General features: G+C 34.6%; 1 protein-coding gene across 1 annotated transcript; it reads left to right on the forward strand.

Moving 5' to 3' along the window:
* The first annotated feature begins 11658 nt into the window (after positions 1-11658).
* On the forward strand, positions 11659-12548 carry LOC104438230 (lachrymatory-factor synthase). The gene is given in 1 exon segment (XM_010051329.3): positions 11659-12548. A coding segment is annotated over 1 exon segment (576 nt). The 5' UTR covers positions 11659-11740; the 3' UTR covers positions 12317-12548.
* The last annotated feature ends 1203 nt before the right edge of the window (positions 12549-13751 follow it).

Raw genomic sequence — 13751 nt, forward strand, 5'->3', positions numbered from 1 at the left:
TGAGAAGCCCCAATCAGAGATGAAATGAGGAGGATATTGATGGCTGTGAGGATGGAGTTGGTGTCACTGGACAGAGAGAGACTCTTTCCACCTAACTTTTGGGCCAAGCCTGGTCCCTCGAACATAGCCCAAAGTTTGAAGGTATTGTTGTTGCAAAGAGACGTATTAAAATATTGTTGATGTAAAAAAGAGATGCAGGAGAATATTTGTCTTCTCTACAGTAGAGCATTTTTATAATTTGGAGGGTAATATGTTTATTAATCAAAAGTTTGGAACTCGAGAAAGATCTCCAAGAGCTTGAAAGATTTAACGAGACCAACGCCAACTTTTCGAAAAACTTAAACTTATAGATAGAGGAAGACCATATATATAGAGCTCATATAAACCCATAATCAAGGAATGTGGGATGATAAAACAACTACTGACGTACAAGCCAAATTAAGAAGGCGCCATGGAATTTTACAAAAGGGGGAAATAATCTAGGGCAAAACCTGACTCTAATATCATGTTAGGTTTGTTGGAACTATTGCGGAGCTTTTAAGCAGGTCTTTCTAATATGATGGTCTCTTGTCCATCCTTCTTCCTTTTACAATCATGGAGAACCAATGCACCAACTTTTGTTGATCCTCTTTCGATAGCTATGGCTTGGAATCTGTCCATACCGCTAAATACTAGAGGTGAACACTATCATTTTGCCTAATGCTTACGTTTGGTCCTTGCCATACTTACAGAGGAATACTATATGTCTCCTTTGTAGTGCGTGATGGTCACACACTTGCCGTTGCGGGTGCCTTCATTGCTGTTCAGGCCGGCCGGCCGTCATGGCCATGAGAATCCCCGATCAGAGATGAAATGAGGAGGAGGAGGGAGACAAGTGGGGGTGAGGATGGATTTGGTATCAGTGTGGACAGAGAGAGATTCTTTCCACCTAACTTTTGGGCCAAGCCCCGTCCCTTGAACATAGCCCAAAACTTGAAGGTATTGTTATTGCAAGAGACATATTAAAATATTGTTGATGTAAAAAAGAGATGCAAGAGAATATTTTCTCTCTACATTAGAGCATTTTTAAACTGCGGAGTGTAATTTATTTATAAATCAAAAGTTCGAAACCCGAGAGAAAGATCTCCAGGAGCCTGAAACATTTTGCAAGGTCAATACCAACTATTCCAAAAAATTAAACTTAGAAAGGAAGGGAGACTATATACATAGAGAGCTTATGACCCCGTAGTCAAGGACGGGGATAATAAAAGACCTACTCCTGTACAAGCCGAATTAGGAAGGGTATGTGGAATTTTACGAATGAGGGAAATAATCTGAGGACAGAACCAGGTTTAATATCATATTAAGTTTTGTGGGACTATTGTTGAGGTTTTAAGTTGGTCTTTCTGACATGGTATCTCGTCCATTCTCTTCCTTTTAAAATTATGGAGAACCAATGCACCAGCTTTTGTCGATCCTCTTCCGATAGCTATGGTTAGGAATCTGTCCACAATGCTGAATGGTATTAGTGTCCTCTACTGGTCAAGTCAGAGGTGAACACTATCATGGTGCCTATCACTTAAGGCTCAGAGTAGTCGCCGTTGAGTTATAACGTGGTACACCTCAAAAATCCACTTAGATTCCATTGAGCACTCCTATCCTAGGACCTCAATATCCTATCATACACAGACGATCGCACTAATTGAGGTGCCCTCCATGTAGCACTTTATTCTAATAAGGTTCAAAAAGTGGTTCCCAAGGTGTAGCACTTTATCCCGTGATAAGTTCCCACCATGCACAACTAATAGTTTAAATTCGATACACCTAATGCCATTCAATTGCATATCTCATATTTGATATTTACACACAAACCGATCCGGTACATATAAAATATAAATATATCATTGACAAATACTAAGGAGGGGGTGAACAGGTTGCACCACATAGAGTGGAGATAAAAGTTAGAAAAGTAGCTTCGAATGGACTAATGGCTCATTCTCGATCATACAATACAACCTCGTACCTTTTCCTAGTCCTCCGAAAAAATCATGCCTCGTGCTCTTCGCTTTATGAAAGCATTTATGGCGTGTGAGACCAAAGTAATGACGCGACGTGTGCCCCCCTCAACTGTCTTCATTTGTGCGATTCTCGAATAAATAACGAAGACGACATTTCTTGACTAAGTGGATGACACTGAGCCAAGATGGCACGTGATGTGATCATCGTGCAACGGTTTTATCCGATTTCCTTCATTAATGATTTACTAAATTCCCATTGACTGAGTAGAAATATATCAAATTAGGCCATATTTATTTTGGTGAAAATAAATAATTTTAAAAATATTTTCATAAAAAATGATCGCTTATATCATTTGAAATAATTAGTTAATGAAAATATTTTCATTATCGACAGCCATTTTATATTTAAACATTTTTGTGTATAATAAAAAAAATCATCTATTTATTTGTGTGAGCATAATAAATGATCAAAAAATGTTTTCAAGTGGGCAAGGTTTTACCATAATTAACATATTTCTTAATAAAGCGAAAATAGAAAGCATCAACCATTCTTAAAAAATAACTAACTTTTGTCATTTCCAATTTCCCAGTCCCATTTTGGGGATTTGATATTTAGTAAATGATAATCACTACACAAGCAAGACACACTGTGTTCAAGATGATAAGTGCAACTTGATATATTTTGAAAGCCCATTTGGCTCCCATGGTTTGAATTTGAATTATTAATTCCATAGCCATACAAGTAATGGAAAGCAAACGGAGTCGAATGAGAAAATAGTTGTATCATGTGGGACCCAATTTGACTTGGATGCTTTACCGGGAAAATGAAACAAATGGTGTAACATCTTTAATTCAATGTATAATATCATCTATGAACCTTTTATATATGCAATGTGTTTTTTGAATTTCGGCCCAATGGGCAATGCCATCCTTGCATTTAGAGCTGTCAAAATGGTCATTAACCCACTTTTGAAATATTAGTATATGTTCATTTTATTCCTTAGGCTATGTGAAATCGATACGAACAAAAATACTACATTGAACATTTTACAAATAATTCAATGATCATATTGAATAGATTAAAAGTGCTATGACAAAATTACATATTTGATCAAAATTTAGTGATCATTAAATCAAAATTCATGGATTTTTGATATTATTCTTTTAAGGCTAAGGCAATCTGCAACCACACTAGGAAAATATATGATAGGATTTCAAATGCATGTTTAACATATGTTATCCATTGTTTCACATGTGGTCTCGATTGGAGTGCAATGTCCCGTCTTTTTCAGGATGACCCATGACAACTGATGGAAAGGGGAATGACACAATGAAATGTCATATGCTAAGTTTTGTCCGCATAAATGATAAAAAAAAAAAACCAAAAGGAAAAGCAAAAGCAAAAGCAAAAGCAAAAGCAAAGAGATGATTACCAACTTGACAAAAGACAAGATGTAAGGTGCCTTAATTCCAGAAAATTATCCAATTAATTCTAAATTTTGTTGTATGGATATTAAATCAGTTTTAAATTTTATAATTTTGCTATTTTAATCCTTAATTTTCGTGTGAAATTCAAATATAGTCTTTTCGTTCGATTTTTGTAAGAAATTACTTGATGTAGCAATGTGCCACATAAGATAGTTGGTGATAAGTGGACCGTCACATCATTAATTTTTAGTGAAAATTGATAGAAACAACCATAAATGTTTAAGATTAAGTTGGTAATTTGAAAAATTAAGGATGAATTAGCATTCGTACAATATATTTGTAATTGATTGAGAATTTTCCTGTCTTATTCCCCACCTCAGTATTTTTATCGTGCTAAAAGTACAAAGTTAAGAGCATTAGAAGTCCTTTGAAAAACACTAGAAGAAAAATTAAGAAATTAACAGTTGACATGTAAATCAAAAGATATAATGATAAGTCCTATAAAATTTTACATTGAAAAAAATTCCTATAATTGGTAAGTGACACCTGAGTTGGAAGACCGTAATTTGGTCGTATCAGAAGATAGATTATTACAAAAAAAGAAATGCATTAGACCAGGACAAATAAAGCTATAACAAGTAAATCCTAACCAAGGGAAAACTACGCCGAACTTAAACCTACATGCCTATAATGGGGTTAAGTGTATAGTTAATAGTTAGATGCAATGTAGCATTGTAACTACTTGACTAAGATATAAATAAGAGAGAACTTGTTGCAAAAATTAAAATATTCATACTTAAATTATTAATGAGGAAGATAACTAAAATAAAATTCAGATGCTAATTCAAACTAATCAAAAAAAAAAAAAAAAAAAAAACAAGATAACTTAATTGTGATACTATCTCAATCTCAATCCCAATTGTACTGATAAACCACTGCCCTAAGATAATTTTGTTCATTTATTTGCTAAAAACCACCGTCCTGAGATTAGGCACATAATTTAAAAGTAAAAGGAGGAGTGAGATACAAGTTATTATATAGAAAACACAAATGGTGTCACAACTTTAATCTTATGTACGATGTCATCTATGAACTTTTTATTTATGCAATGCGTTTTCTGAACTTTGGCCCAATGAGCAATGTCGTCATTGCATTTAAAGCTGTCAAAATGGTCATTAACCCACTTTTGAAATATTAGTATATGTTCATTTTATTCCTTAGGCTATGTGAAACCGATACAAACAAAAAGACTGAATTGAACATTTTACAAATAATTCAATGATCATATTGAATAGATTAAAAGTGCTATGACAAAATTACATATTTGATCAAAATTTAGTGATCATTAAATCAAAATTCATGGATTTTTGATATTATTCTTTTAAGGCTAAGGCAATCTGCAACCACACTAGGAAAATATATGATGGGATTTCAAATGCATGTTTAACATATGTTATCCATTGTTTCACATGTGGTCTCGATTGGAGTGCAATGTCCCGTCTTTTTCAGGATGACCCATGACAACTGATGCAAAGGGGAATGACACAATGAAATGTCATATGCTAAGTTTTGTCCGCATAAATGATAAAAAAAAAAAAAAAACCAAAAGGAAAAGCAAAAGCAAAAGCAAAAGCAAAGAGATGATTACCAACTTGACAAAAGACAAGATGTAAGGTGCCTTAATTCCGGAAAATTATCCAATTAATTCTAAATTTTGTTGTATGGATATTAAATCAGTTTTAAATTTTATAATTTTGCTATTTTAATCCTTAATTTTCGTGTGAAATTCAAATATAGTCTTTTCGTTCGATTTTTGTAAGAAATTACTGATGTAGCAATGTGCCACATAAGATAGCTGGTGATAAGTGGACCGTCACATCATTAATTTTTAGTGAAAATTGATAGAAACAACCATAAATGTTTAAGATTAAGTTGGTAATTTGAAAAATTAAGGATGAATTAGCATTTGTACAATATATTTGTAATTGATTGAGAATTTTCCTGTCTTAATTCCCCACCTCAGTATTTTTATCATGCTAAAAGTACAAAGTTAAGAGCATTAGAAGTCCTTTGAAAAACACTAGAAGAAAAATTAAGAAATTAACAGTTGACACGTAAATCAAAAGATATAATGATAAGTCCTATAAAATTTTACATTGAAAAAAATTCCTATAATTGGTAAGTGACACCTGAGTTGGAAGACCGTAATTTGGTCGTATCAGAAGATAGATTATTACAAAAAAGGAAATGCATTAGACCAGGACAAATAAAGCTATAACAAGTAAATCCTAACCAAGGGAAAACTACGCCGAACTTAAACCTACATGCCTATAACTGGGTTAAGTGTATAGTTAATAGTTAGATGCAATGTAGCATTGTAACTACTAGACTAAGATATAAATAAGAGAGAACTTGTTGCAAAAATTAGAATATTCATACTTAAATTATTAATGAGGAAGATAACTAAAATAAAATTCAGATGCTAATTCAAACTAATAAAAAAAAAAAAAAACAAGATAACTTAATTGTGATACTATCTCAATCTCAAATCCCAATTGTACTGATAAACCACTGCCCTAAGATAATTTGTCATTTATTTGCTAAAAACCACCGTCCTGAGATTAGGCACATAATTTAAAAGTAAAAGGAGGAGTGAGATACAAGTTACTACATAGAAAACACAAATGGTGTCACAACTTTAATCTTATGTACGATGTCATCTATGAACTTTTTATTTATGCAATGCGTTTTCTGAACTTTGGCCCAATGAGCAATGTCGTCATTGCATTTAAAGCTGTCAAAATGGTCATTAACCCACTTTTGAAATATTAGTATATGTTCATTTTATTCCTTAGGCTATGTGAAACCGATACAAACAAAAAGACTGAATTGAACATTTTACAAATAATTCAATGATCATATTGAATAGATTAAAAGTGTTGCGACAAAATTACATATTTGATCAAAATTTAATAATTATTAAATCAAAATTCATGGATTTGTGATATTATTCTTTTAAGGCTTAGGCAATCTACAACCACACCAGGAAAATATACGATGGGATTTCAAATGCATGTTTAACATATGTTATCCATTGTTTCACATGTGGTCTCGATTGGAGTGCGATGTCCCATCATTTTTAGGACGTTATCGGAATTAATTGGACTCTTGTACGAACGCCAACGTACAACGGATGACCCATGACAACTGATAGAAAGGGGAATGACAATGAAATGTCATATGTTAAGTTTTGTCTGCATAAATGAAAAACCAAAAGCAAAAGCAAAGAGAGGATTACCAACTCGACAAAAGACAAAATGTAAGGTAGTCTTAATTCCAGAAAATTATCCAATCAATTCTAAATTTATTGTATGGATATTAAATCAGTTCTAAATTTTGTAATTTTGCTATTTTAATCCTTAACTTTTGCGTGAAAATTCAAATATAATTTTTTCGTTCGATTTTTGTAGAAAATTACAGATGTAGCAATGTGTCACATAAAATAGTTGGTGATGAGTGGACTGTCACATCATCAATTTTCAGTGAAAATTGATAGAAACGACCATAAGTGTTTAAGACTAAGTTGGTAATTTGAAAAATTAAGGATGAATTAGCATTCGTACAATATGTTTGTAATTGATCAAGAATTTTCCTGTCTTAATTCCCCACTTCAATATTTTTACCATGCTAAATGTACAAAGTTAGAAGCATTAGAAGTCCTTTAAAAAACACTAGAAGCAAAATTAAGAAATTAACAGTTGACACGTAATTCAAAATATATAATGATAAGTCCTATAAAATTTTACATTGAAAAAAATTCGTATAATTGGTAGGTCACACCTAAGTTGGAAGACCGTGATTTGGTTGTATTAGAAGATAGATTATCACAAAAAAGGAAATGCATTAAACCGGGACAAAGAAAGCTATAACAATTAAATCCTAACCAAGGGAAAACTACACCAGACTTAAACCAATGTGCCTATAAACTACACCGAACTTAAATCTACACGCCTATAAGGGGGTTAAGTGTATAGTTAATAGTTAGATGCAATGTAGCATTGTAACTACACGACTAAGATATAAATAAGAGAGAACTTGTTGCAAAAATTAGAATATTCATACTTAAATTATTACTTAAAAATGAAATGCATTAAGCCAGGACAAATGAAGCTATAACAATTAAATCCTAACCAAGGGAAAGCTACACCGAACTGAAACCTACATGCCTATAATGGGGGTTAAGTGTATAGTTAATAGTTAGATGCAACGTAGCATTTTACATTGAAAAAAATTCGTATAATTGGTAGGTGACACCTAAGTTGGAAGACCGTAATATGGTTGCATCAGTAGATAGATTATCACAAAAAAGGAAATGCATTAAATCAGGACAAACAAAGCTATAACAATTAAATCCTAACCAAGGGAAAACTACACCGAACTTAAACCTACATGCCTATAAGGGGGTTAAGTGTATAGTTAATAGTTAGATGCAACGTAGCATTGTAACTACACGACTAAGATATAAATAAGAGAGAACTTGTTGCAAAAATTAGAATATTCATTCTTAAATTATTACTTAAAAAGGAAATGCATTAAACCAGGACAAACAAAGCTATAACAATCAAATCCTAACCAAGGGAAAACTACACCGAACTTAAACCTACATGCCTATAAGGGGGTTAAGTGTATAGTTAATAGTTAGATGCAACGTAGCATTGTAACTACACGACTAAGATATAAATAAGAGAGAACTTGTTGCAAAAATGAGAATATTCATACTTAAATTATTAGGGAAGATAGCTAAAATTAAATTCAGATGCTAATTAAAACTAATTGAAAAAAAAAAAAACAAGATAACTTAATTGTGATACTATCTCAACCTCAAATCCCAATTGTATTGATAAACCACTGCCCAAAGATAATTTTTTTCATTTATTTGCTAAAAACCACCGTCTTGAGATTAGGCACATAATTAAAAAGTTAAAGGAGGAGTGAGATACAAGTTATTACATAGAAAACTACCATACATTTCTTTCTTTTGTAGATTAGGATTATAAGGCGTGGCATCTTTTAGTTTCATTAAAAGAGGAAGATTGGGAAAAGTTTCGTATTGGTACTAATTTAGTCCTAAATCTTTTATTGATGCCAATTTAATTCTAAGCCTTTTAATTTGATGCAAATTCAGTCTTTCCAGCTAATTTTGGCCAAATTTTGTTGACTTGGATACCGATTGGCTAATGTGGCATGGCCGGAGTGGGCAATTTTTAATAATATTTTAATATAATTTTCGTTTTTAAATTTTATTTTTCTTTTTCTTTTCCTTCTCTTCCCCTTACTCTAGCCGGTCGCCGAACCTCGGCAATCGGTTAGAGGTACCAAAAAGATCAAGGTCAACCTTGTTGCTCTCTAGCAAGCCTCACTGGCCACTGGCGATGCTCAACCTTGTCGGATTTGGCTAGGTCAAGCTTCGCCCACGGCCAACAAAGGCGAGCCTTGCTAGCCTAGCATAAGGCCGCCATCGCGGCTTGGATGGCCTCAAGCTAGCCTTGCTAGATTTTGCAAGGGCGAGTCTTGCTGCCCAGCACGAGGCTACCATCGCGACCTTTGGCGAGGACTTGAGCCAGCCATTGACTGGAGGAAGGGGGAGGAGAAGGAAAAAAGAAAAGGAAAAAATAGAAAAGAAAAAAGACAAAGAAAACGAAAAGGAAAAAGAAAAGAAAATAAATATTGAAAGTATTAAAATATTCTTAAAAATTATCCATATTAACTAATCGGTGTCCACATCAACCAAAATTAATTAGAAAAACTGAATTATCATTAAGTCAAAAGGTTTAGGATTAAATTGGCAACAAATTAAAATGTTTAAGATTAATTGACACTAATAAAATATTTATGACTAAATGGACACTAATACAAAAGGTTTAGGATTTTTTTTTGACAATTTTCTCGAGGAAGATTAGGGTGTTGGGGGAGGGGGAGGAAGATTAGGTTATACACATGATCAATTGCCTCGTGGTGTAATTAGGTATTGAGAAAATGAACGTGTGAGATATAATTAGAATCATATCATTCAATGTATTTTTCAATCTTAAGGTGTGTTTGTTTCGAGGAAAATTTTATGACAAAGGAAAGTACTCTTTGGAAAAATGTGTACCTCTTTTCAAGTTAAAGAATTTATTTTCCTAACTTTAAGCATGCATATCTTTTTTAACCATAAATGATTTTTCATGGACATATTATTTTTTGCAAATCAAACACATAAATTGATTCGTGAAAAAGTATTTTGCTCAAACAAACACATCCCTACAAGGGAAAATATCATGCTCTCACCAGACGAGCCATGCTTTTAGCCTTAAGTTTGGTTTTTCAAACTAATCGATTAGATGGTTGAGTGTCCCATTGCGACTTGCTCGTCAAAATTTGCCAAAACTTTCACGTTTTCAGCCAAAGAAAATGTGATTCATTCATCTCTTTCTCGAGGTCACTGTAATCTCACGCAAGCACTGACGCATGGTTGGAGCTCCCACAGTTCTCTCCCGACAATAGGGGTGAGCAGCGGTCTAGGGTCGACCCTGGACCGATCTTGGACCGGCCCAACCCTGCCGGTCCTGGTCTAGTTCCCAAGGGGACTAGGTCGGTCACTGGTCCTGAAATTCCAGGACCAACACTGTACGGGTTGGTCATCAGTCCTAAGAGTTTTAGGTCGGTCAAACCCTGAACCAACCCTATATATTATATTATATTATTTATAATTCTTTTATATATTCAAACCTAAGTAAAATATCTGTTATATTATATTATATTGAGATGTTCTATCAATAGCACTAATAGTAATTTCAATTTAAAACTTTTGTTGAGTATTAATTATGTGTCATTTGTTTTGTTTTCAGGTGTTTAGAAGTTTAAGTGAATTAACAAGATGTGAAGTTATATGTTCATGGTTTATATTAAGTGTTTTGAACTTTTAATGGTTTAATTGTATTTTACTAATGAATTTCAGCTGCACTTTGCTTTTCAATTTGTGTCAAATGGTAGAAGTTTTTGAAGAGTAGAGTAGTACTGCAATTGCTACGGTGATTTGCTAGTCAAGTGGTGTGAAGCTCATTTTTTGGTTGAGTGGACTCTACATGATCAAATGCTAGTCAAGTGGTGTGAAGCTCATTTTTTGGTTGAGTGGACTCTACATGATCAAATGCAGGAAAACGCTTTTGCATATGGTGTTATGAATATTAAAGATAGATTATTACAAGAACTTTCCATCTTGTCTCATATCTCGATGAGCGGTTAGCAGGTACGAAATTTCTATTATTGTGTCATCTTAAATTTGCTAAATATGTATTGGTATTTATAGTTTAGTTGCATAATGCCGCATTGTCGACGGATGTGTAATTTGAATTTGTAGGTTTGCTTTTTTTATGGAGTATAAAAAATAAGACGAAAAAAATTATCGATCGGTCCCGGGTTGACCCTGGAACCGGACCGAACCCATTGGGTCGTCTGGTCCTTGGTCCTAGTCTCAATAGGGTCGGTTCTCGGTCCTAAAAATTGAGGACCGACACTGTACGGGTGGGTCCTAGGGTTAGGGGGTGGCCCGGACCAACCCGGACCATGCTCACCCCTACTCGACAAAGACCAATTATTGCCACGAGAGAATGATGATGCCTTGCAATAAGTGCTCTTTTTCAATGGAAGCACGATCTTATAGGCCTACCATCTTGAAAAAAGAAAAAGAAAAAGAAAAAGAATCCCAAAACTTGGTCTTCAATCCCAACTATATTCTAAACATTTTTCCGTCTTATAAGAAATTCCCAGACCAGTTTTTATTCTATCATAAACATTTTTTGATATCATAAAAAAAACCAAATTTAAGTCCAATCCCATATCATGGCCATGGGTACATAGGATAGTGCTAGGGTTATTGTATGCAATGTAAGTTGTAAGGGAAAATTACCAAAAAATCATGAAATTATACCAATTTAGTTCTAACCATTTTTTTTCGCCAATTGAGTCATAAAACTTTTAAATTTATACAAATTCCATCTATCTAGTCAATTTTTGTCAATTGGTGTCGACGTGGATAATTTTTATTAATTATTTAATATTTTCTCAATTTTTTTCTTTTTTTCTCTTTCTCTTTTTGAAAGAGATTTAAAACTGAATTGATATAATTGCTCTCTCCCTCTATATATAGACGCTCATGTCTGCAGCTTAGAAACACAAGCTTTCACTAGCCTTCATATCTCTCTCTTGGTCTCGATCTCGATCTTGTGCAACTAGATATTATTGTACCTCGCATTAATTTGGCATTCCTCAGCATGGAGTCCGCTAACATCAATCCTGTGGCTTCTGAGATGAACCAAAACCAACCAAAATGGCAAGGGTAAGCTTGTGCGGACTTGGCAGGTCCAAAGGCGGACCAAATATGGCCCTTCTTGGAGGACTTCTTCGGCCTTGACAAGTGGTTCCCAACCCTCGCCACCTGCACCCCCGTCGAGGGCGTCTCGGGCCAGCCTGGGTGCGTCCGCTACTGCGCCGGGTTCAGAACCCCAGTCGACCAGGAACGGGACATCGGTGGCGGCACTGAGGCAGCAACAACCCTGAACTGGACGAAGCAGAAGCTGCTGTCAATCGACCCGGCCGAGAAGATGTTCAGCTATAGCATCGTCGACAGCAATGTCGGGTTCAACTCCTACGTCTCCACGGTCCGAGTCATGCCTAAGGAAGACGGTTGTCGAATGGTGTGGGACTATGAGGTCGAGCCTGTGAGCGGCTGGAAACCCGAGGACCTGGACCAGTTCATTGGGTCGGGCTTGCGGGTCATGGCCGAGAGGATGAAGGAGGCTCTTCTTGGTCAAGCAAACCGATCGGATTCCGGAACTGATCTCATCTGAATCCGATGATTTTGCTTTTGTGCTCGTGTGTGATAGTCTTGAAGCTTTGTGATGCGGTGGGCAATAGTAGTGAAAGTCTGGGCAATAGCACGTATTAGCTCTCTAATTGCTTTCCAATAATTTGAAAGTTTGGTCATTATTCCCGTTCCCATTGGAATTAGAGCACCATTTCATATGTCCAAATTCACTTATATATGTACTTGAGCTAATTTCAGATTGCCTTTTACTGTATGTAACCATATCGTGATTCATCTTGATCCGATGAAGGAATTTTGGCCGACTCTCAAATACAATGGGGTCATGAACTGAATTCATATCCGCACACTAACTTAGACCAATACGATATGAAAAGTCGATTTTTCCGTGTCACCTTTTATTACCTTCTATTAAAGAAAAAGATGTATCACCTCTCTGCTGATTGTTTGAACAAAGACACATAAAAAAGATGCCTGTGTGAGGCAATATATAAGTATGGAAGTCTTCAAACTTTGCAAATAATATCCTTTTGAAACAGTATGTTGTTCGCAAAAGGGTTTCGCTTTTATATATTCAATGTTTCTGGTTTAATATATTTCATTTTCAATTTTCTTCTCTTTCTAGAAAAGATACAACGTTTATTCTCAAATTGTTTCCTTTCCAGAGTTCTTGTAGAAGTTTTAGAATTGCTCTGTGACATTTTCAGTTTGAAACTTAGTTGTATCCTGTAGAATTTTGCTAATAATCATTAGCGATCTTGTGGGAAAAATAATTCCTTAAAGGCAAAATATTCACACCTCAAAGTTTCGTTCCATTTTTCCTAATTTTTTTCTAACACCCTCTTCTCCTAGAACTCTAGATTTTCTTTTTTAGGAGAAATATCTAAATGTTTTTTCATAAAATATTTTATGAAGAGTGTAGAAATGAGTGGTTAATAAATTAGCCACATCTAGTATTTTTTAGAATTACATAGGAAGATATTTTTAAGGAAGACCACCTGCTTATAAATAGCCAAATACTTCCATCAGTGGAAGTGAGCTTGGCTCCCACAAGCGAGTGCGTAAGAGTGTACTTCGCTCTCATAAGTGTGCGTAAGAACTTCTTACGACCGACAGTTTAAGAAAGCATCTTGAATAATTAAATGAGTATTTTTTTTTTTCGCTCTCATAAGTGGAGAAAAGGTACAAGTTTTGGATTCAAATATACGAAGATGAAAGTTTTAGGATCGAAATTACGAATCGATAAGTTTTGAGACTTGAAATGACGATTATCCCAATTAATGAGCATGCTAAGCAAGAGACCTAAAAAATATTTCACCAGTTTGCATTAGAAGTTCACGTGAAAAGTTGTAATAACGATAGAGGATTCCATGTAAGCGAATTGCAGGACATTGCATGGATCTTTTGAATCCATAACAGCGTATGATGACGCAATCATACGCAATCATACAAGCCCTTAG

The sequence above is a fragment of the Eucalyptus grandis genome, chromosome 3, assembly GCF_016545825.1.
Source record: "Eucalyptus grandis isolate ANBG69807.140 chromosome 3, ASM1654582v1, whole genome shotgun sequence".
Taxonomy (NCBI): Eukaryota; Viridiplantae; Streptophyta; class Magnoliopsida; order Myrtales; family Myrtaceae; genus Eucalyptus; species Eucalyptus grandis.